The sequence below is a fragment of the Sipha flava genome, unplaced genomic scaffold (genome assembly GCF_003268045.1).
Source record: "Sipha flava isolate LNK unplaced genomic scaffold, YSA_version1 183_pilon_pilon, whole genome shotgun sequence".
Taxonomy (NCBI): domain Eukaryota; kingdom Metazoa; phylum Arthropoda; class Insecta; order Hemiptera; family Aphididae; genus Sipha; species Sipha flava.
The window spans coordinates 1-27,077 of NW_020272281.1; the positions used below are offsets into that span (position 1 = coordinate 1).

The 27,077-nt window shown below is 28.0% G+C and overlaps 2 protein-coding genes across 2 annotated transcripts; both read right to left on the reverse strand.

Annotated features, from left to right (window-relative positions):
- Positions 1 to 781: 781 nt before the first annotated feature.
- On the reverse strand, positions 782 to 1,174 carry LOC112681016 (52 kDa repressor of the inhibitor of the protein kinase-like). The gene has a single exon (XM_025551285.1). The coding sequence runs from the start codon at positions 1,172 to 1,174 to the stop codon at positions 782 to 784; it is 393 nt and encodes a 130-aa protein (XP_025407070.1).
- A 5,141-nt stretch (positions 1,175 to 6,315) lies between these two features.
- LOC112681010 (endothelin-converting enzyme homolog) lies at positions 6,316 to 26,968 on the reverse strand. The gene is made up of 15 exons (XM_025551279.1): positions 26,205 to 26,968; positions 10,309 to 10,416; positions 10,036 to 10,234; positions 9,717 to 9,920; positions 9,046 to 9,326; positions 8,879 to 8,977; positions 8,317 to 8,487; positions 8,024 to 8,172; positions 7,732 to 7,954; positions 7,547 to 7,670; positions 7,330 to 7,486; positions 7,088 to 7,266; positions 6,793 to 6,939; positions 6,565 to 6,707; positions 6,316 to 6,492 (listed from the first exon to the last, which is right to left on the reverse strand). The coding sequence occupies exons 2-15, from the start codon at positions 10,414 to 10,416 to the stop codon at positions 6,316 to 6,318; spliced, it is 2,361 nt and encodes a 786-aa protein (XP_025407064.1). The 5' UTR covers positions 26,205 to 26,968.
- Between the last annotated feature and the right edge of the window lie 109 nt (positions 26,969 to 27,077).

The following is a 27,077-nucleotide window of genomic DNA, read 5'->3' on the forward strand; positions in this document are numbered from 1 at the left end:
ATATGTAAGATACCAGTGCCGTAGCCAGAAAATTGTTTTGGGGGGGGGAGCACTTAATTTTTTTCTCAATTTTTGCAATGCTAAAATACCTAATCATCACCTATTACTTTATGGCCCCTTTGCTTATAAAGTGTTAACTACAGACCTATTATTTTTATGACTACCATTATATGCTAACAACTATGGTACCCATATATTTAACACATTATTATATTATTTGTTATTAACAAAGTATTATTATTTCTTTAATAATATTTTTAAAAATTAAAAAATAACAAAGTATTAAAATATTATGTTAAAACATATATTGATAGAATAATGTATTAATTAATATAGCTATATTAATATAATTTTATCAATATTATCAATACGTGTTGTAAATGTTGTAATCACATTTCATTTTTCATTCAAATATTTTTACTATTTACTAACAAGAATACAAGATCATAACTTTTAACTTTTATTAAACATATAATAGAAAACAAGTTATAGCTGACCTAATACAAATTACAAATGGGATAGTTAAGACTAAAGGATATTATGATGGAGCAGTTAAACAAATTTAAATGATTATAATCTTAACAAAATATTTCTTTATTTTATAATATTATTTAACAAATGGGTTAAAAAAATGTAAATATTATTAAAAATAACAAATTATTCTTTAATATATTATAATAAAGTAGTAACAGTAACAAATTAATAATAAAAAAAAAATTTCTTAGATTAAAAATTAATTATTTACAAACATTATTTTTTTAAAATTATATTAAAGACTTACTTATAATTTAAAGTTTATACGTCTTTCTTTTCTGTTGGCAAAAACATCAATTAATGACTCTATGTCTATATCTATATTCCTATATACATTTAGCAGTGCTAGACCATTAAGTCTATTTTCACTAGTTGAATTTCTTAAATAGGTTTTTATACGCTTAAGAGTTGAAAAACTTCTTTCAACTGAAGCTGTTGTAACTGGCAGGATTGAAAAAATTTTCAATATTGTACATATATTAGGAAAAATATCTGCTGGACAATTCAATAATGTATCAAGAGAGTTGGTTGGAATTACTGTTTCTGTTTCCCACTTCATTTGCCATAATTCAAACTCTCCTTTTAAGGTCGAACTATAGGAATCTATTTGTAAGTCATCTTTATAAAATTCTAAAGCCATTTGTAAATCATCAAATGTGCTTTTTTTTTACTTTAGACGGTAACAAACAAGAAAGTGAAGATATTAAACTTGAATTTTAATTAAATCATTCATTAAAAGATGAGAGCAAATCATCTAAATATGGATAGAAAATTGATACCCTATAGTATGTGCAACAATCGCCATCATTTACAATATAGTTGGCCCGGTGTTTTTGAGTTCCTACTGTCCGTGGGATGATTGGAGACACGCCAACCTTTCAGCCATTTCGATAGCACTATCAAAGATTTTTTGAAACTCCACTTCATTTCTTAAATGTTGTAATTTTGTTGTAATACTATCAAACCATAACCGTGTTCACAACAAAAATGGAACGCACTTGTATTTCTTATCTGAAGTCTGTGCTTATCTTTACTATTTCACAAATTTTATGAATATAATTATACAAATTATAAAATTAATAACTTTTTGTTATTCGTTATCATAGATTAATCTTGAATTATATAAATTAAAAAATGTCTGTGCGATGTACTATGGGTCTTAGGCCAACCAAAAAAAAAAAAGATTTCGGGGGGGGGGGGGTGCCCCCCCTGGCTACGGCACTGTAAGATACACAATTCAATTTTTTTTAATGTGGATCATTTTATAACGAAATCAAATTACGTGTGGCTGCGAATACTGAATTGGGCTTTTTTTCGGGTCCATACTTAGTGAAAAATCAAATAAGACACTAGCGTAACTTTCAAAACACAGACAGGTGTTAAAGGGCAGGTGAAAAAGTCAATTCTAAGCGGATCTGACACTAGATTAAAAAAAAAAATCCACAAATATTAAGGATTCACCTGATTTAAGTGTTACCAAAAATTTTACTTGTAAATTTTGAGCCTGAATTAAAGAAAAAATTTGAGTCCCCCCCCCCCCAGAAGTAGATATAAATACCCCCCTGTGGTTGTTATCGATTAGATTGGACTCACGCAGCATTTCACAAATTAAAAGGTGTTAACTCATTAAGTTAACTTATTTTTTCGAAAACATTCAGTTAATGCCTTGTTTATACGTGACGAGCACTCTCCTTCGTGAACTCATGGAACCAGTACTCATCTCAGTAAATCGGACGAATAGAATGAGGGAGCGAGTGAATAAAAACCGTTTTTATTCACTGGGCTGAGCGACTACCCTCAGTACCAAAATATCCTGTACTCGATCTTATATAGGTATCGTTCGACTGAGCGAATAAAATGTATGTAGACGCCGATTAGTTAAATTTCGGTACTAGGCCGAAAAACAACAAAATGAATTTTGCAACCAAGCGTTCGTTACGTGTAAACGAGACAACAATTCCAAGTTTTCGTCATTAAAACGTGCACTGATTTCAATTTTATTGAAGTTTTTCGATTTCTATAAGCGTCCTTCGTGCGTAAAACACCTAATGAAATTCTGCACAGGTTTTTTCCTGAACTGTTTCATTGAACTTTTTCGTCTACTGTTCCGTCATAGCGCCATCGTTCTTGCTTCACATCATGTCCATTTGTTGATCCAAAATACACCATACCACTAACCGTATCGCCCACGCCACTCCCCAAAAAGTTACAAGTATAATTATTATTCTATTTAAAATAATTGGCAAGAAATTAGGTAATAAAAAATGTTGAAATACTTTCAATCTTTTCCTGAGTCAACATGATTTATTTTTACATCAAATTTGATATATATATTTCAATGAGCAGAAATTATTATGGGATATGCTCAGTCAGCTAATAGTACGATATAAATTAATGAACTATATAAAATCCTTTTAACAGTGTAAATTAAGGTTTTTGTAGTAAATATTACATTGCTAAAGATAATATTAAATATACCTAACTAAAATGATAATTAACATTCAGCATTTTCTCTTTGTTTCTTGCTGAATGAGCGATTAAATTTGTTCTATTATTTAATTTAGGGTATTTAGATTCATCTATAAGTTATAACGAACACTCTTTAAATAGTCATTAATCATAACTGAAGTTTCAATAAAGAAAAAAATATTAAAATTTTAAAACTCGTAATATTAGTTTTATAATAATATGGCAGTTTTACATTGTATTTAAAAAAAACATCCATTATGCTTGTTGTACTATTTTTTATGTAGAAATTGCAGAAATTCTAAATTTAAAAATAATAATAATATAGTTGTTGACGTGTTCTGTGACCAATTTTGGGTAAAAAATTTGATATTATTAATTTATATCAGTCTCGGTATTTGGGATATTCGTATAAAATGATTAACTAACAGAAACAGTGACAAATTTTAGATATTAAGACGAATCCTAGACCATTAATAAATACTCTATTAAGGTTTACTTGTGTCTTTGAAGATGAATGAATAAATGTACCACATTGTTGCGGGGTATCCAAGGATATACTACAACAATTTAAATTCTTAATAGTAGCTAACGGCGAGCGTTGAGAAAAATAAATCAAACGCGGTAATTTTACCGGAACTGTATATTAAATTTACCAGTTGTGTTGCTGTGTTGATAGATTAATACAAATAAATAACTGTTAGTATTGTTTATTATTTGTTATAGATATCTGTGTTAATCATTGGATTTATTTGATTATTTACATTTTAGATGTATTTAGGGGTTTTGAGGGATGAAGGGTTACTTTTAGATTAATTTGCTTTGGAATGCTAATTGTTCAACTATATTTAGAGTCCATCTTTATTTTTTGTTCCAATTCAACCATTGGTTATGGGTAATATTAACATTTGTATAAGGTCGACAATAGCCATGTATATTGGTTAATGTAAACCTAATTCTTTGAATGTAAATATGAAATTTCTCCATTAACCGGTTAATGTTTTCATTACCCTCAATAATATATATATATATATAATTTTAATAGTTAGACATTAATTTGATTGGTACATTCTTACCTCATACTTAAAGGACATCTAAAATTAATAATTAGTTCACTTTTGATAAATTGTAATTTGTAGAGACTACAGACTATTGATTGTAAACGTTACTAAAATTGAAGGCAATTGCTTGTTACTATTTAACAATGGCATTAAATTACAACTGTATACAACGAATTGGATATATTCATATCATATTTTATATGATGTTAACTTGGAAAATGAAAAGATGTACTATGAATTATTATACATGTCTATTATTTAATTTTTCCTAATCTCGTCTCTTTACAGTATAATTATAGTTGTATTTAAATATTAATACAATAATTATTTATCTAAAAATAATTAAATTAATAAATGACTCGAGAGTTAATGACCTTTTGTTGATAATATTAAAAGATTAAACCAATTTCTTGTCCTTCGACTTCTTAATATATAGTATTATTCTTATAGATTTAAATGTAAAAAATGCAAATAACGATTAAATTAATAAAAAAAAAAAAATCTGATTAAAAATTAATGAAATACAATATACATTATATGATATACCTACGTAATTAAGTATAGTTACCGCTAAATCAAATTATACTATATTATACTATATAATAAAGAAATTGTATACACTATTGTAACTATAAATATTAAATGTATTTAAAATTCAAAATAAAGTAGGTATCTACCAACTCAATTTATTTTAAACATTTTTAGTTAAAAAATGATGTTAATATTCATGAAAATAATCAACAAATATTGAGAAATTTAAAAAATGATATGTCCTGACTTGAGAGTATTACCCTCATTATCTTCAAAGGACTTTTCCATGCAATAGTGTAATTATGTAACAGATATAATACAGATACAGATCATAAAATTTGTAGGAAATAACATAGACTTTATTATATCACTACCTGTTAAAGTGCATTCATGTGAGTAGAGATTATATTGAATAAGTTTGGTAAAATACAATTGATTCTTAAGCAAGTATACTTGATTTTGTTTATTCTTCAATGTAAAACTGTATTAATTAATTAAGTAGGTATGTTATAACACAGTAAATATATTACGTTACAGTTTTTCTTGTTCAGTCCTCATGGAAATAGATTTATTACATAACTTTATTTTTCTGGCAAGACATTAGCGCTAAAAAAGTGGAAAGTGCTATAATATTTCACTCCTCAATTGGTATGGAAATTGTAAGAAACACTGTGTGAGTATTTAATTTTACATTTTTTCTTAGAAAAAACAACAGATACCATGTTTTAAAGATGGAAATCATGTCAAAAATGTTTGTTATTAGGCCATCTAACTGAATGTGCTGTAGCATGTACTTATTTATTTAGATTATTGGAAAAATTCTGAAAATGTTTAGCTGGCCCAATTACTAATAAATATAAAATATTACAAAATTGTTACTCTGGAGTTGAGACAAATAATTTTTTGTATAGTTTAATCATGTTTATAAATATTGATGACTAGCTTTTTATTAAAACTTTAAAGTGTAATTTATTGTATAAATGTAAACATTTTTTTTTTTATATATACAACATACATTGTAAATTATCAATAAAGGTTAATGTAAAGCCTTAGTGTTATAGTAATTTTTTTGTTGACTAATTTGGCTTTTAAAATATTTTCTTGTTTACATACAATTTTTCTGACTGTGTAATTTATATTTAATTTCATGTTTTATGTGAATCAAACCAATTTATTTTTCTAGTTTTTCAGTTTCTAAAATACCATTCAATTCTATTGGGTATTTATTTAGTATAAGATACATAAATAATAAATTATAATTTTTTAAACTGTGGCATTCTACATTTTTTCTTACCTATTAAAAATTTAAATGAGTTATTAAACTAGTAAATAATTGTTTTTAGGAAAACAGGAATTGATATAATTAATTAATATTGATTAGTGGTATTACATTTTATTTATTAAAGATAAAATAAAACATATATTATTAAAATAATAAAAACATCAATAAAATAGGAAAAAATAATACTAGTAAAAAAATAAACAATAACAATCCATGGGAATCTTCAATAAAGTAGCAAATGAAAATGTAAAAAAAACATAACATGTATTAATTTGTAAATACTATAGAGTATATGGTTACAGTATGCTCTATTTTAAGTTATAAATATATGTTTAGGTAGTTTGTATATTTATCATATGTGTTTTCAAACTTAATTTTCAATTAAGTTTTTTTTTGTTTTGTATTCAAATTAGATTCTTATAATTTATTAATTTGAAAATGTTACCATATAATACATTTCTCTTCAGGATTCATAGGTGTTCCTAATGGGCAGTTAAATACTTTTGAAAATTCTTCAAAATTGCTCAATGGACCATTAACTCTATATTGTGATGGAGCATGTAAATCTTTTTCAATTTGTAATTTAAGAGATTCTTCAGTACTTGATGAACACCATACCTAAAATGTAATAAATAATTATTTAACAAATTTAATAAGTTTTTATTTAATTTTTAAATAATCTACACATACTTGGGCAAAACTGACAAAAAATAATTGTTGAGTTGTCAGATGGACAGCAGGCAGGCGGTTTGGTTGAGCCCTCTTTTCTTTAAGTAACTTAATATATGCACGGTATGCTGCTTTAAGTCCTCCATTATCAGCAATATTTTCTCCTAAATACAACACACACTTTTAATAATTGTTATTTTTTTTTTATCTTATTACTATTATTTAAGTTATAATAACAGTTTAATATACCTAATGTACGTTTTCCATTTATATTATGACCATTTACTTTAAAGTTGGAGTACTGTTTCACCATACATTCCGTTGCCTCTTTAAATTTTTCAACAGTTTTATTATTCCACCATGGATGTAAATTTCCAAAACGATCAAATTCTCGACCTGCCAATAAATTTTTTTTTAGATACGTAATATTTATTGAACAATATGAAGTATATAAATATTTAAATATCGACGGCATTTAATGTTTTAGATAAAGATAATATATAGGTAGTTATGATTGAAAACAGATTTATGGTAACAATCAAACCTTGATCATCAAATGCATGGGTGAGTTCATGTCCCATAACTACTCCCATTGCGCCATAATTGATGGAAGGCTGTTGCATTTGATCAAAAAATGGGGCTTGCAGAATTCCAGCAGGGAAGACGATTTGGTTTTTGGTTGGTGTGTAGTATGCATTTACCGTAGGAGGAGTCATACTCCACCTGAAAGAAAATCGATAAATTGGTTACCATCATGCTTTGTGGACAAGCTTGTTGTGTTTTTACTTTGTACGATTAACAGGTCGATCGAGCTTATACAAATACTGTATCAAATTGAATTGAATAGCACGTATGTTATTTTCAAAGTATTCGTCAAAACGTACACTCAAATTTTGGTACTTGTCATTCAATTGATCCGAATCCATTATATAATCCGGAAAACCTATGAAATATATTTATAGGATGAACATGTTTTGTGTTAAATAATTCCAATTTCAACAACCTATCATATCTGTTATGGCATCTGCTTTTTTTTCAGCTTCAATCAGTGTTTCTCTATCCATCCATTTCAAATTTTTGAAGTTATCTTTGAATGCTGTTCTTATTTCGTTGATCATTTCTTCGGCCTGTAAAACTTAATATTTATTTTCCGTTTTTTTCTTTGCTATTATTACTCTTATATCTTACTAATTTTTTTGATTGTCCATTGAAAACATCACGAACATATAGTGCTCCCAAAGCAAATCCTAATACGTTGTTCGTATCGCTGATGCAGTAGCGCCAAGGTTCTTCACCACCTTCTGATCCCAATAGTGCCTTCCGAAGTCCTTTATATGCATCTCGAAAAACTTTTGATAAATAAGGAGTAACGGCCCTGACGGTTTGCCACACTAAATAATTGTTAATTACCCTATAATTAAAAACTTAATTATACATTGTTCAATTAGTTTAAAGATTGATAGTTAAAATGATTTGTTACGTTTTGTTTTCTGGAGATTTGCTATATTCGTCAATTAATGACGAAAGGTTTGACAAAAATGAGGGCGAATACACCACAACGTTTTCCTTACTAGTAATCTTTCTGTTAACTAATCGAAAAGCTGCATTGAAGTAGTGATTCCATTGAATCTGTAAAAATAGTTACTGTTATATAAAATCTGTAAAAAGAAAGTTTATCAAACTATGTATTGAAAATGAAATTGATTTAATATGAAAAGTATTAAATATCAAAAATTACTAAAATTAATGGAATTTAGTCATAAATAAACATACAAATGGAGCTAAATTCTGTAATTCACTTATGGGCATAATGTGGTAAGCTTTTTCTTCGTCTCGTTTATCTTCATCGGGTTCAGTAAATTTAGCAAGACGAGTTTCAAATTCAATAACTTTTTTCATTTGATCTCTTGTCGAATTAGGTTCACCACCCAATAATGTTCCAATCTAGAACCTCAAAAATAAAGAATTATAATTCAATAATTAATAATATAAAAAAGTTTATATTATAATTCTAAAACTGTTCAACATAACTTAAATCAGTGGCTTCCCTAGACCCGTTTATAAGGGGGGAGGGCACAGTTCATACGTGTATTTAAATTTATATATTTACCTAGTGTGATATAAATAACAACAATTTGAAGAAAAAAAAAGGCCATGGGGAAAATTGCCTCATTCCCCCTTGAGTTAGACCAGTTAAATATGAATAATTTATTAACAGAATTGTGTTAAGTCCATTGGCTTATAATTTATCATAAAAAATAATACGATTAGATACTTATGTAATTCTAATTAACTTCAGAGAACCTATATAAATAATAATAAAGTATAAGCTCACCGTTGTCATATAATCTAAATACGTATCTAATAGTTTTTGATTTGCTGTAACGTTTAAATAGAAATCTCTAGTTGGCAGAGTCAGACCACCTTCATCAATCTATATTATATGTAAAATTATTAATAATTTATTTGCTTGTTAACTATGTTAAGTTTTTAAAAACTAACCTGAATTATATGTCTGCTCGAATTTCTATCATCCTCACCGACCATCCAATAAAATAAACCTGCCATATTGTACCTATTGTGAACTGTTTCTAATGTTCGTTGAAGTTTCCATGAAGATACGTTCCAAGTTCCTGATATGTTCCATCCACCAATTTCTTTAATTAGATCAATTAATGGTTTAGCACCCAAGGTTTCAATTGTATTATTCGGGTCCATACAAGCAGTGAAATACATTTTAGCTTTGAGTTCAGCTTTATTAGTAGTATTCAAAGGAATTGCTTCTGTAAAATAAATATACATTTATATATATATATATATATTATTTTATCTATAATTGATAATTATATGTACTTATTTATAAAGTATATAAAAAATTTTAATGTTAATAAAATAAATTTACTAATAATTAAACAATCCCTCAGTCTAACTGTTATTTGGTATTAAATAAAAAATTGTTTTTATATTTATTATATATAGCTGTAGAATTGGTAAATAATTATTGAAAATTTTATATTTTTTCATTTAAGCTTTTAATTTATAAAATATTATTTATGGAAAATGTGTGATATTATTAGATATTTTTTTTAAAAGTACATTATACTAAAGACAACGGACTAAGCAAGGCCAACAAAATTAATACTTTATTGATTAAAACACAATATACATCGCACCCAATGAATTTTTGACAATAAGCTGATTGTTCATCTCCAACTCATTAAACATGCCCCACATAGATCGGCCATCCGGCACTGGGTTTGTTTTTATCCATTGACCACAAGCATACTTATAAAAGTCTTGACAAGGGTCGGATTTCGTATTCATGTTCTTGATTATTGTAGCTGCTGTTGTCACACATGTCTCTTTCATACAATATTCTGAAAAAAAAGTTTGTTAAAAACGGCTAGTATTATAATCATCACATTGGATTCACACGTTTTATTGAATGCCACCAAGGACATCATAATGCGTGTGTTACATAGCTAATCTCACCTTGCCCAGTACTGACGTAGGAATCTGATTCTTCGTATATATCAGGTGCTGGATTGACGGTGGGAATACATTGTTCTGTACTCATAGGATTCAGAAAAATAATTACCAGCAACAAACTCATGAACAGGCTTACGCCAATAAGTGCCTTTTCTAATGCCGTTCTGTTTTGCCATCCTGACCAGATATTTTTAGGTTTTCCCTATTTAACATTTTTTTGTCAGTTATTACTAATAACAAACATTTTATTGTAGTATAATATTATATTATTGTTACTGTATAAAAACGAATGTGTGTGGAAGACGCAGTCACTCCTTCTGTCAAATGAACAGAACCCATGCTTGATGTTTCCTCTTCGAACACTTTGTGCTTATAATGTGCCATCTACAAAATTTAAGATGCATTTAAATAGAAAAGAATGATAAAATATATAATTATTAACATAATAACAGTACAAATTAAATTATCAATTTATATTCACTTAATAGTTAAATAAATATTTTTTAATTCGTCAATAACATAGTTTACAATGACTAATGATGCTTACAATACTTATGCTACAATACTTCAGAATATACTAATAATATTATTAGAATATATTTTGTTACACAATAAGTTTATCATATGTTAAAACATAGATATTTAGCTTGAAAATAAAAATACAATGTTAAAATATTAAAAATAAATTCTTATTTCTTAATTTGTTATGAATACTTTTTTTTTTTTATTAGTACGAAGAAAAACGTTGAATAATAAAGTTAATAAAAGGCTCTAAAATATCGAGATTCTAAAAATTTAAAAATTAACAAATTTTACAAAGAACAATATAAAATTTAATAATTTTAAAGGATATTTTCTAAATGACGATAAACTTACACAATACTCATCACATGTTAAAAAAGCCTTAACGTCACCCATTTTTTGAATGCTAGTTATTTTTATATTTATATTATATATTTGTAAGAAAGTTTTTCAAATATACTTTTTTTTTTTTTTTTAATTTATTTTAAAATAATAAGAGTACGCCAAAAAACGTCATATAAATAACGAACTATCATATTTAGTTCCAATATTGATTGAGAAATTAGATATCGGTTAAAAAATTTCATAATTCTGATTATACTTCTTAAATTGTAAAAAAAGTTCCGTAATTTAGGTTGAATTTGATATTTTATGTGATCGTAAAATTGAGTAGAATGAAAGAAAAATGTCACCTTAATGTTTTACTTGCAAAGGTGAAAAAAGGGTAAAATAAAATCCAGCTACAGAAAGTGACACGTAATTTTAAGCAAGTTTCTATTTTTCTGTAATTTTTAAATACTTCGAATTAGAATAATTTTTTTTAATCCAAACCTGATATGGAAATAATAAAGAGTATCGAAATATAGCATCAATACGTTTTTATATCTTAATTGATATTTCATAACAGATAAATGTTTGTTCATGTAAGTTCATGATTAATAGCTAATATTAAAAATTATACACCAATTTTAACACGGAATAATTAAATAATTATAATTGTATTATTTATCTAAAAATGTTGTTTTCCTGTATTAATTTCATGAGCAATTGACACATCTAACCTACATGTATATAACATTTAATAATCTTATTGGTACGACTTAAATATAGTATTGTTAGTATATATTATTTAGATATCAAGTCATAACTTTATGAGTTATTAAAATTGTATACAGTAAACTATTTCGATTATTATTTACTCGGGATAAAAAGGTATTATATACAAAAAGGCTCATGAATAGTTAATTCAATTATATTTAAATTAATATTAGATAAATAATATGATAATTAATTAAATTAACATTATACTTGGACATATTTATTCATTGTGTGGGAAACATATATATTTTATTCATTGATACATATACAAACTACTTCCTATGAAGTCACTTAGTAAGTATTTATCAATAAATGTAATTTTAAAATATTACTTTTATATACCGTTAAATTATAAATATCAAAAATATTATTATGTATTTAATATATTATATTGTTGTTTTATGATATTAACACGGTTCGAGTTTTTACTTAACTTTTTCGATAAGATTAAGTAAATATACTATGTTATATAGGTGTAATATACTTAATCACTAGGACTCGGCTTTTAAATGCTTATTTTTTTATGTATAAGATGGAAATTTAATTGTTATATACAAATTAGTTTCATATTATTCTGTTTTATTAGGAGGTGATACAAATTCAAAAAAATATCTAATGAGACTGTCGTATAGTAATCCTCGTGTAAACACGCTCAAAGTCTTAACTCATAATCAAAACTAAAAAGTACATTTTCCTCGCTCGTCAACATACTGTTCTACTTCTTCCAGAAAAATACCAGACACTCTCGACTTATTCATAATTAAAATCTCTAACAGTCTACCTAGCTTGACAATTAATCTGAATAATCTTTGCTCTGATCATTCAGCTGTCCTATTAATAATTGATAGTATCTTTCTTAATAAATCAAAACAACCACATCTCATCCAAAGCTAAATGGACTGAGAAAAATTCTGATTGTCTCTTGAAAGTTAAACTAACCTAAAAATTAACTTGAGATCCTCTGGCGATAAATGAAATTGTAATCTTATTAACAAAGTCAATACAAGAGCAGCAAGGGCCTGCTTCACCCCTATCTAACACACGAACCACATTCGGAATCCCCCTCTGTATATAAGAGTTCTAATCTCAGAGAAACGAAGAGCTTATACTACTTGGCATAGAACCAAATATTCTCAAATAAATAAAAACTTAACAACTTAACTAATAAACTAAAAAAACTCCTCTTATTTAAGTTGAGAAAATTTCACTAGATATCTTTATTTTCTTTTTTCTACTGATAACTCACTCTGACAAAAAACTAGGAAAATCCAGCAATCTGCACCTTCACTGAAAAAAACCTATGGAAATTGAGCCGTTAATCAATCGGAAAAATTTTTCCGCCATCTTTATTTTACTTTTTAACCATATAACTACATTTTATGTCCTATTCAAATCGAGAAAGTAAACCATTTCCTATACTGCTCATTGCCCATAACTCAACCACCAAAATATGTTCAATCTAGCGAAGTTTAAAATGTGTTAATGAAATCTGCTCGTCACAAATGCCCAGGCTACGATCTAATCACAGCAGAGGTGGCAATAGAACTGTAATTCTACTTCTCTTAACACATATTTATAATTTCATGCTGTGATCGTCATATTTTCCGAGTTAATTTAAATTATTGGTCATTATAATGATCCTTAAACCAGGTAACCCCCCCTAAATCACCCTATTCGTCTTCTTCCACTATTCTCAAAGGTTTTTGAAAGAATTATTTTAAAACTTATTTTTCATATCATCGAAGAAAACCTACCTAATACCCAATTTGGATTTCTTTATAAACATTCAATGATACATTAAGTTTATTGCCTAGTTGATTAAATATCCTATACACTAGAAAAAAAGTTAATTTGTATGGGTGCATTCCTCGGTGTGGCATAAAGATTTTTTTTTATAACTCAAATCTATCCCCCCTTCCCCGTGATTTTCCCTATTACTTAAATCTTATTTAGAAAACAAACACTTTACTAAAGGAACTGGTTCTCCTTTATCCGAAATATCACCAATTCATACTAGAGTACCTCAAGGAGCTGTTACAGCACCTTTACTTCTAAATCAATTTACCTCAGATCAATCTACTTTTCCTAACACTATAACTGGAGACTTTAATAAAAATCTGATTGTCTTGATTGTCTGAAAGTCTTGATGATAAAACTGTTTTAGTAATCCACTCTGATCCTGAAATAGCCTCAAACTTAATCCAAAATTACCTTAATTTCTTATCAACCTGGTATTAAGACTGGGGGATAAAAGTCAACAAATCAAGATCCATTGTACATTCACATTAAGAAGATAAGACTGTCTTTCTCAATAATAAACCTATCCTAAACATACAAAATGTCTGTAACCCAGGTTAGACTGCCAACTAACTTGGACAATTCAAACCCACATCAAATAAATCGCCTTAAACAACCGTTCCCGTCAACTACGTTATCTTCTCATATCACAACACATACATTTAAAAAACAAACTTCTCTTATAAACTCTTATTCAAACCGATCTGGGCTTATAGTATTCAACTATGAGAAGCAGTTAAGCCCTGCAACTTAAACAAAATTCAAACATTTCAATCCAAATATCTCTGACAAATGATCAAAGCCCCATACTACGTATCTAACGATACTCATAGAGATCTCTCCATCCTAAGTGTTCAAAACGTTGTCAAAGTGTTCTCAAACATCTACACTCTAATCTCTACAATCATCGTAACTCCCTGATTTCTTAACAATCCATCAATACTATTCCAGTTGATTCCAGAAGGCGTCTAAAACGAACTTGATATGATCTTTTAACCTAAACTAGGTTAGGTTATTTCAGGTATATTAAATCATATTCTTTCAAAAGACAAGGGCTGGAAACATTTACAAAACAATAACAACATACTGTATGGTGTTTCATTAAATATTGATTATCAACGGTTTTAATTAAATTAAACAGCTTGTATGAAATATGCACCATCAATTCAGTGGATGTAGACTGTTTATTTTCAATGTATGATTTTTTTTTTTCTGATAATTGAGTCAGTTTCACAACTGAAAATCTAACAATATACATGGTAGTCAATTTATTTTTAAGTATATGTTAATTTTTGTTCGTGCTTTTTTTTTCAAACAATGTTATACTTTTTTTGTGATTTATTGTTCTTTATAATCCTAGCTCAATTAATCACTCAATATATGACGTACGAAAAATTAAAAATGTAAATAGCTATTCCGTTATTTAGATGAAAATCATAGTAGAAATGCATTTAAAAACAATTTTTAAATTGTACTAACTATGAATTTGTCATAGACTTTTTAATATTAATTTGAAAATTTGCAAACAATTTAAAATATGAAAGTATACGAATAACAAGTATACAACTAGTAAATAGTTAAATAATGAAAATATGGTTTTTAATATATATATAATCAAACTGTTAACCATTTTTAGCTTCTTATCAGGTTTTAAATTTATCATTTCCGTTTTTATAGTTTAAATTTCCATGCATATAATTAAATTATTTTTGAACCTAGTATCTATTTATTTGTTTTTTGTTATTATAATATTTAGAAACGTAGTAACATGTTTAAAGCCTTGATTTTAATTAAAAATATATTATACAAGAGTACTCAATAGAAAAACTTAATAAAAATTGACCTTTATTTATATTTTTTGGAAAGTTAAAATCGATTTTTTTTATTGCGTATACTTTGATTTTAAAATAGGGTGGGTGGAATTTTAATTAATAAAATAATAAAAAACTAAAATGGGAAGTTTAACGAAATAGGGTACCCGGAAGTGCACTAGTAGAAATCGTTTATTTTTTGAAATTGTTAACCAATTGTTTTGGTTATATAATTTTAGGGTTGAATAGTTCTACATACTCACGATGATCTCATCCCGAAGCGCATAGAAGATTCCTTTACTTGGATTTGTAGAAGGAAAACTTCAAAGTGTAAAATTCTTGTATATGTGTATACGATATATATTTGTGTATTATGTATATGTGTATACGATATATATTTGTGTATTATATATATGTTGAATCTATATAAGAATTCTTAATGAAAATGTTCTATTGGCTTCACTATGTGTACACAAACCGTAGTATCAAAATCGGAATTTTAATTTTGAATACCTACGGTGAGTACACAACAAGCATATGAATTATAAATATATAACATTCTGCATTGCGATAAAAACATAAACATGAGTTGTAATTAATTTTATCAGAGAAAATATAATCATACATTCACATTATATCTATTAATAAGAAATATATTGAAAAATGAGAAAGAATAAGAAGAATGAGAAAATGAAGACAAAAAAGGGAAATAAAATATTGGGTTCATCCAATTTGTATAACAAGACTTTCTTTAGTCTTTATGTTACGTTATACCCAAACTAGAGATCACGATGACAAATATATGGAAATTATGCGTTGACAAATCCCATAACGGCAAGCCGTTTTTTGATTCATTGATTAACGTGTCAATTTTCATGATATTCGAAAAATATGATTTTTGACAAAATAATACAAAGAAAAGCAACAGATTGCAATGAAACGTGCACGTCAATTGAACAGTCTAACAACAATCAACAGTATTTCATTTCTTGGTGTCACATGCGGAAATAGAATCTTGCATGTGCGCATTTTCATCTAACGTTTTTGACGTACGATACTCGCGTATTTTCAAAACCGCTCTAGTGTGGCGCGACCCTAACCGTGATTGACGCTCGTTATGGACCGCCATGTATCGGTGTATAGGAAATCTGTATATGTAAATATGTACGATAAGTTAACACGCGTGTATGCGTGCCCATGTGAACATAAACTATAGTGTTTCTGATAACAAATAATAAATACGATAATCAGAGACAAAAAATAAACGAACGGTGACAAAAAGGAATATTCATAAGGAATATTTAGTTGGAAGGTCCGCAAAGGTACTATCACAAAATTTACGATTTTGTCTTATGTTGCATGAGAGAATACAGAAAAGGGCATGATCAATAACATAATATTGCAATAACGAATTGTATATTTCTTTATGTAATATTATTTCTTAAATCTGATATTTGAACAAGACTGCATGCGTACTTCGATTGATATTCAAATTTTCAATATCTTGATTATATTCGTTGTACACACAAACACATAAGGTATTGACAATTACTTTTAAAGATATTTACGTATAAGTAAGAACAAAAATATCTAAATAAATAATAAAATAATAAAAAATGTAATTACAATTAAAAATTATTAAATGGTTAATACTCGTAAATTAATATACAAATAAATAAAATAGTTTATATACAGAATAAATAAATGAATAAAAGTTTAGTCTGGAGTATTGTTATATTTGAACGTCAGGTGTTACAAAGTCAATAAAATCACGATTTTATTGATTTTATATGTATCTGACGATGATTTTTTAATTCAAAACCGATTGTACCTTACAAATATGATACTCCAGACTAAGTTTTTATTTATTTATTTATTTATTTATTTCTGTGTATAAATTATTTGATTATTTATTTATATATTAAATATAATTATCGAATATTACGGTGTTATAATCTCAACAAAAAACTATCATTTATAATAAGATTAGTTGTTATAGCATTAAAATATGATTAATTTTAAATATTTCCTGAATTTAAAATTTGAATAGAGATAATAAAGTACTCAAGCTTTAAATAAATATAATTAGTTTTCAGCTACCTACATCGAATATCCCAATAAAGAACTGTAATATTTTTAACCAGCAATGATCAACCACTTATAACCAATACATGCCAAACATACGAGTACATCACAATAAAACATATACTTCAGAAATGTATGTACTAACACGCACAACTCTTATTCTACCACGGAATATCAGACATTATCATCAAAGAACAAATTTCAACAATCATCAAGTTCATCTTAAAATGTAATTTAATTAACGAATTTTAGATTACCCAACATAATTTTTACATTGTAAACTCAAACAAAATATTGTAATAAACATAGGCGAAACTACGGGTCAGGCCAGTCAGGCCCTGACCTAATACTAACGAAATATATATATATATATATATATATATATATATATATATATATATTATATATTTTAATAATTATTTAGGCATTATAAATAATATATTTATACATGTAAACGTATACATTTGTACGTTTCATATAATACTATAATATAATATAGTATATAGGTACGATTGGTACAAATAAGGATAATAATAGAATATAATAAGTCTATTCTATGTATTCAAATAATTGTTTTAATAGTTATTGTTTAATTTAGACATTTGACGTTTATTTTTATAGTTATATTATAGGAGTAATAGTTAATTTTACGTAATAATAGATTTTATATTTTTCATTTGGCCTGACCTAATAAAGTGTTTAGTTTCGCCTATGGTTATAAATTATTATAAATATTAACAAATTTGTACAAAAAAATATTTGTAATAACGTTGGCTAATAACCAGTGTTGGGATTAGATTAATACATTATGTCTAACTAAATAGCTCACCAGTTATTCTAATTAATGAATATTTACAATCATTTTTCCGTTAAGTTTTCCAGTTGGTCATTTTCAAAGGAGTAAAAATTAGCGTGTGTGCGCTCACACCTAACCTTACCAGCTCACCACTCATCAACGTAACATAACAATAACATTTACTCTATATTTGAGCATTAGGTCCTAGGCACCTTAAGAAAAAACTTAATAATATATAATATTATTATTAATAACATAAATTAACATAAAAAATTTATATTTTCTTTTTTTTGTACACAAACAAATTTATTTAAATAAATTTATACATTTTTTATCTAAGGTAATAATTTAGATAACTACAACTAATTATCTAGATGAGAAAAAAGATAATCAAATCATTATCTAGACAATTTATCTAGATTAATGTTTTTAAAAAAGTCCCAACCCTGCTAGTTGTCAAAGACGGTAAAGCTTTAAATAAAAAAAAACATTAACAGGATTTTTTTTTTTTGTCAGCAGGAGTAACTCAATATTGATCAGAAATGTCTTATATAGAATTAAATTATTGACGTTCTTAATAAATTGCTTGATTATTGCGAAAAATTACAGAAATATAAAATTAGGAGTTTATCATTTAGTTTTAATAATACTCATATTTCATAATACTTGAAAAACTGATTTGCTGGTTTGGATGTTAGATGAACAAACAAAAGAAACTGTCAATACTTCTAATAAATAATATCTGACTTTTATGACGGACAACATGTTTAATGTTTTTTATTTTTTGTTTATTAAAGCACGAAAAAAGCACCTGTGTAATAATAGAAATTTCGCAAATTCGAATTTCTCAATCACAATATGTTTTTTTTTAATACATAAAAAAATGCAACAAATGTTCAAATACATAATTATTTAGAAAATAAAATAATGATATAATTATTCATTATTATGTATATATGTTTTGAACTGTGCTATGAAGCACGTCTCAATACTTACAAGCTATTACGATATAGACAGTAAGAATACTTTGAATCGTAAGTTGTGTCCATTAGTGATGATCAAAATTGGTCTTGATCTAAAGGGCGTATTTGAGCGGTGGCGAAGGGAGTATTCAGCCCCCCCCCCATGGCTCGTATTTTTTTTGAATATACTACATTGATTCATTTAAAAAATATAATGTATAAATAATTAAGAATATAAATTACTAGTCTATTTTTATATGATAATAAATTCAATGATATGTCAATTTGATCACGGCTATCAATTTTTGTTTATTTCCTTATATCATAACATTTTTGGTTGTGAAACTAATAGTGGTATTATCTTCCATGGATATTGCTACGGTTATAGACATTTACAACCATAACTGAGGTATTTATCAGATAATATAAAGTAATTTAAAGCAACACTTTTTTTTACCACATATTTACTAGTTTGTAATTTTTTGATGCATTTATGCATATTGTATATTTTTGTATTTATTAGTGCTATATAAGTCCTTAATCATTTTACTCGCCTATATTTTTTTTTTTTACAACATAATATCTGGTACTTATTTTTGTGTATAGGTATTTAGTCTTTTTTTTTGTGCACAAATGCATTCATATTTGTGTATTTTACAGAGCTAGAAGCCTCTAATTCCAATAATAATAATAATAATAATAATAACTGACAATATCTGTTTCAATATTCTTTAACTTGTAAATATTGGCCAAAAAATATATTTTTGTAAATTGAAAACATGGTTAAGATTAAGAACAGGCTGACATAGACTAATAGGTTTAGCTTTGTTGCATATGCATAAAAATATTATTGTATCCATTGATGAAACAATCAACAAATTTGCCGAGACGAAAAAAATTAATTTGGGATTTGTTATTTGACCTAACCTTATGTTTTCTACTAAGATATTTTTTAAATTAAGTTACCTATCTTAATTGTTTTTTAAAGTTTTTAATATATAATAATATAATAATTAATTGGTACTATTACTACTATGATTATTTGTTGTTTTTTTTTTTATACAGGATTCAGACTGAAGGTACAATTTTAATATAAGAACTATTTTTGTTATTATTAATACTTATTTTATATGCAGTAGGTTTTAAATATATTTATTAAATAAATTTAATTCAATTTGGCACTTGTATTTTTATATATTCACTCGAATGAGCAACAGAAACATGGGCTGTAGGTAATGAACCAGGGCAGGGGCGTATTTTAGGAGGGGGCGAAAGGGGCGATCGCCCCCTCCCTGAATCCGTATTTAAGGAATCGATTATACGAGTGTGTGAGATACACATTACAATTTTTTTTAAATGTGGATCATTTTATAATGAAATCAAATTACGCGTAGATTTGAATACCGAATTGGGCTTTTTGTCGGGTCCATATTTAGTGAAAAATCAAATAAAACACAAAGCGTAACTTTCAAAACACAGACAGATGTTAAAAAAAAAACTACTTAAAAGTCAATTCTAAGTGGATCCGACATTATATTAAAAAAAAAAAAACCACAAATATTAAGGATTTACTCGATTTAAATATTACCAAAATTTTACTTGTAAATTTTTAGCCTGAATTAAAGAAAAAATTTGAATCCCCCCCCCCACTAGAAGTAAGTCTTTATACGCCCTTGAACCAGGGGAGTACCCAGGAATTTTTTAGGAGGGGGCCCAACATTTTGTTATATCTGTAAATTAATTATAATTATACTTTAATTCAATACCATCAAATTACTGTTAATAACTATAGTAATAGTCACAATAGTTATATACCCATATTCTGCACAAAGATTTACTATAATAGGTAGGTAAATACATAATTTGAAATCAATTTTTATTTGGTAGTAAAATGTTTTAAAAAAGTACATTATTTAATTAACAATAATAAATAATATTAAAAAATCAATATAAATTAAACATGGTTTTTACATTGTAGGTATAATATATAAACTATAAACTTTGTACACTGAAGATAACAGGAAATTAAAATACACTATATATTATTTACTATTAAACCATTGAGTATGTAGACATTTCAACGGGGGATCCGAACCCGAACCCCCCCTCCCCTCTTGAGTACGCCCTGTAATGAACTTTAAATTATTTTAAAGTTTGTATTGAAGAAAAATTAGTTTCACCTCCCTCCCAATGGCCTCAAATCAAATACACCCTTGCTTGGTCTTGGTCTTCTGATCTCGCAAGACTCTTGCTGCAAGACCAAAACCAAGATTAGGCTTGCAAGAACAAGACCATCACTGCAAGACTCTTGCATTTTTGCAATTTTTTTTTCCCCCCGAAAACACATTAGTTATTTAGATTTCATTAATCAATAATTTATAACGGAAATAATAAGAAATTGCTTTTATTATTATTAAATTTGATCAGTATTCGAGGAAATGAAGAATTATTAAAAAAAAATGATTAAAAATAATTGGAATTAATATTACAAAATAACATAATATAGTTGTTTCATAATTAGCAATTACTGAAATTTTTTTCTTCCCAAAATCAATGAAAACGTCGAAAGTTATCTTGCTCATAGAATAATTAATGTCTTATATCCATAATACACCTCTATTTTGAATCGAATATACTAATAATTGCTGGAAGTCATTACGGACTACGATAGATGACATTTTGATTGGAAGTAGGTTTTTATTTTCGTTCGTAGCTTGTGTGATTTTTCTGTACTAGACATTGTGTACTTAAACTAGTGTACAGCATAAAATTTCATTACTGTTGTAAACTTGTAGTCTGTTGGTTATACGCCTTGTTAATTATTGTTACTGTACCTTTAAAACGAGTGACATTGAAGATGTAGTGGACCAAAGCGAGAATGTGAATGAATTAGAAGAAGTAATAGGAACTTACAAAGTTAATTATGCTGGTAATTTTATTCATCAAATACAAATACAAGTAAAATAATATAAACATAATAATTTAAAATGCAATGTTTTAAACAAGTACCTATAATAAATATTAAATTGTTTGATTGTTTTATATTATTAATATACTATATAATATATTTAACTTAAGTCTCATCTTAGAAGTCATAGCAAAAAACCTACACAGCTGAAATAGATAGATATTTAATTTTTTTTTTTATATTTTTTGAAAATTAGTAAGAGTTTTGCAAGACCAAGACCAAGACCAAGATTAAAGCGTATACCCAAGATCAAAATTGGGTCTGCAAGACTAAGACCAAGACCAAAATTTTGAAAGTCTTGGTTTTGGTCTTGTTTTGATCATCACTAGCGTCCATGATAAAAAATTATAACTCAATAGAAATAAATAGCAAGTAGGGCAGTCCCATTTCAATATCATTATATTTATTTTATCATACTAAAATAAATGCAACATAAATTTGCTTTTTTGCTTTAAAATTAATTTTATTTTTTTAAATATGTTTTTGTGTATTTTATCTATTTTTAAAATTAGAAATGATAAATCAGTAAATTGCACGTTCATGATTCATACAACCTTACGAAATAACTGTAATGTAATCTAATTAGTAAAATTGTTTGTGTTCGTACAATCAGCTTTCGATTAAAACTAAAAATGTATATGTAATACTGAAATATAAACTTTGATTTTATACTTAAGACCCATTTAATTTTGTGTGTTTCGGTGTAGAACAATTGAGTACCTTAGTTAGTTTGAATCCTATTTTTTTATATTTGAAAATCATGTTAATTTTGTAATTAAAAAAATTTACTGTGTGTTACTCGTTACACTTTTTTTTCACTGAAATAGGTTTTATTAGAAATAAAGAATAGAACAACATATTTTGTAAAATATATTAATTAATTTCTCTTATACAATATAAGATGAAGATTGAGAAAATCTGAAAAATAAGGTTAATTTTTAAAAGTTGTCCACTTTTAGCTAGAAACTAAAAAAGGAGGGTGAAAAATGTATTCGTTATGTATCTATAATTCTAAATTTGAGATTAAACGTTCTTCTATAAACGAGATTACTATGTTTTTTTAATTTGATAACTCGTAACTTATGACATAATAATGTATATCATGTTTTCCGTGACTGCCTTTTATATTTTTCCTGTATTTTTTTTTTTTTTTTTTAATTTACTTTTTCAAAATGTTTGTGGATGAAATATTTTTACAAATAAATGAATAAATTATGTAGGTACTAAAAAAATAAAACTTTTATATTTTTAAAATTGATTAACTATGGATATTTATACAACATTAATTTAATTTATTTAATATGTAACCAATTAAATTTATTCTATAGAATGCAGATTGTAGATCGATCAACAATTAAAAATAGTAACAATTTTCATAATAAAACTAATTGATGACAGAGAACATCTAACAGATCGTCTAAGAACTATTATTTTTAAGAATGTAATTACTTTTCACGATGCCAAAAATGTACTTCAACCATAGCAAAAAAAGCTTTGGTTTTTTTTTTTTTTAAAAATATATTATTTCTATTCTAAACTGTAGCTACATAATATTTATTTTTTTAGATACTACTAGCCTTTTTTTAAAAGTTCGGAAATAGTTTCTTAGTACTTACCGGTCACTAATAAGGTATTATATTATTATATATCTTTCTAATCAACTTACATTTTCATATAATTAACACTTAAACATTCTTTGATCATTATAAAACATTAATAATTAACCTTTATTGAGTTTAAAGAATATAAAACTTAATTGGTAAATTTTACACTATAATAATTACATTAGTTTTAATAAATTATATATTTATTATAATAATTTTTTTCAGTCATGAACAATTCAGTTTTAATCTTAAATCTTTAATATTTAAGTATATTAAGATAAAAATCGAGGTGAAATACTTAACAAAAATAAATAAAAGTGTGAAAACAATAGTATTTTTTCAGATTATAAAATGTTGTACTACTTCTTATGAAATTTGGCATACATATTTGCCCATCCGGGACAACCATATGTCCGCAACGTGCAAGGCCGTAGCAAGGAGAGGGTGAGAGGTGCTTACGCCCCGAGTACAATTCCTGGGAGAACGCAAAAATGAAAAATTTGCATTTTATGTTAAAAAAACAACGGTCAATGTTGTATATTTTATTTAGGAAAACTTCAATGTCCTTTATATTAAATGAAGCAATTATTGAATGTAATATATGATAATTATATTTTTAAATTAAAAATATATTTACATATGGGCACATTTTGATGTTTCACCCCGGGTGCAATAATTGTTGCTGGCACTGACAACGTGAACTCCAAATATAAAATGTATAAATGTATCAGAAAAATGTAATACGAACAACCAGTGGTGTAATGTTGTAGGGGGGGTACTGGGTCTTGACCTCCCCCAGAAGAAAAAAAAGGTTCAAATACCATAAATGACTTGCTACGAAAATACAAAGAAAGAAAAAATATTAATTTACATATATCATAAGATTGTAATGTTTGTATAAAATTATTTGTATAATATCATAATATAATGTATAATATTATTAATCCATACCTTATATGTATTTTTAATAATATAAAATCTCTTACTTTTTAGAAAAATTTAAGCCTCCTCCCACAATTTTTTTTTAATATACGCCACTGCAAACAACGGTTATTGTGAGTATATAGAATAATGTACAAATAGCATCAATATAGGGAAACACGTGATTTAGACCATTCAATAAATATTGATTGATAAAAGTAAATCCTATTCATTTCAAATTATCAAATCATGTGTGAAGTTTGAATCAAATTTGTAAAATATGACTTGTTCATTGATAATAATACATAATTATCAACATGATAATCGATCTCATAATTACGAGTATATCATTATATCATAAGTTCAGTTTAATTTTAATTAATAGTTATACGGTACAAGATGTCAAGGTTTTTAACGACAAACACTTTTGTTTCGGTTAATTTACATGTTTTTGTTTTAATTAATATCTTACACATATGTGTATATTTATGTAGAAAGAGAGATAGAGATAGAAACCTAACATATAGTTCGGAGCGAGAAGAAAATATTATGTAAACAAATAACGAAAATATAAGCATCGGTCTAAACATTTAGTGTTTTTACAAAGTTAGTCCAAATGTTACTTCCACCATCATTATAACAACTAACCTAGTATAGCAATCGTATTGGTTGTAAAGGTCGTGGTTTACAGTTTTGTTACATTAGTATAAAAAAGAACTGTAGAGGTTATTTGAAAATCGGTTTTAATCATGATATAACGTGGTATGGGTATAACAAAAACACCTGTACGGAAATCGACCCGCAGAAATTATTCCCGATACATGTATATATACCATAGTACCATGGTACAATTTGTAACTTCGAAGTTATAACGATATTATTATCGATTCATTTACAGGACGGAAATAAGCACTGGCAGGTTGTAAAATGTACTAGACCTTAGAAATCCCGAACTCGGACATTTTACGAGCAATGTTATTGACATATTATAATACATAGTTGTATTATTGTTCTCCCCTCCAGTCCTTGTGCTCGTAGACATCGTACAGTATTATTATTGTGTGTTCCAAAGGAAACCGAAAAATGTAAAAATACCAAGATCGCAGGGAGCGGAGAGTACGACCTCATGTCATCTATCTTTTCGCGGAATTATTGTTATCATCCCGATACGATTCGGTAAACACGTCTAATCGATACCAAGTGATCGAAGTGGGAGGATATGATCCCTGGTACGTGCCTTTTCGACTCCCCGGCGCTACAGTGGTATTATTGTGTTATTTTTCCCAAACCAATAATAAAATATAACAACATTAATTTGTCGAATCCTGCGATCCGAACGATCGACGAGTGCGTGCGGCCGGTGACGAACGCGTCCCGTATCACTTCCGATCGCTCCTTTCACCCTCTCCTACTTCCACCAACATGCGATTATCGATGGACGGTACGAGCACGCGGTGACGTCGTGTTGAAAATACCAAGTGCAAAGCATCAGGGAAACGCAGTGAGCACTTGGCGCACGCGTGTCCCGTACTTCGTAGCGACCGAGCGACAGCGTACACATAGAAATACAATACGAGTGTTAAAATTTATTATATTGCGTAGTGTTACCTTGAACGCGATATCGCGTGTGCGTCACGAAATCCGGAACTAGCGAATGGTCGCGACGGTGTGGTCGGCGACCGCTCTAACTGCAACAGTGATTATTGGCCGTTGTCGTCGTCATAGAGCTGCCGTCCGCGGCGATCAGGTGGTAGCGGCTGCGGCGGCAGGACTACTGTTGGCGGCGGCGATCATCATATCAGCAGCGGCGGATGGTGGCGGCAGCGGCGTCGGCGGCAGCGACGGCAATGACGGCGGCGGCGGCGGCGGCGGCTCGCGTCCGTAATTTTCGCGGCACTATATCGGAACGACGACGACGGAGGGCGGAAATAACCGAGTACGGTTATTGTCAAAACGTGCCCGTGGTGCAGCACGATCGCAATGTGTAGCCGGATCCGCGGAACCGTCTGGTCGCGGCGCTGCAGCACTATTCAAAACAGAACGGTCGCAGCTCTAGGAACATGTGTTTCATCGCGTATCGATAAAAATCCGATTACGCGTTTTCGGCTTTTTCTTCTCGCGTTCCTTTTCTCTATCTCCCTCACTACTTCTTAATTATCTCTTTTTATCCGTACCTATCACACGCCTCACTCCAAGCCAACGGACCACCACCGTACGATGTGTTGGTACCGCCGGTGCGTGTGTGCGTGTGCGGCCCAATATTGTGCACACTATCGTCGTCTACTACTACTACTTCTACTACTACTGTCGTCGTTTGTGCGCGTTAGCGGTTTGCGAGTAGCACAATATCGGCGGCGGCGCGCACGTTCGGTGAGCCGCGATCCGTCACCGGACGATATTGATCCGCGAGCGCTAGCCGCCACCGCTGACGCCTTTGGCCCGTTCCATCGCACACTTATTTTTCTCCCGCTGGCCGCCGCC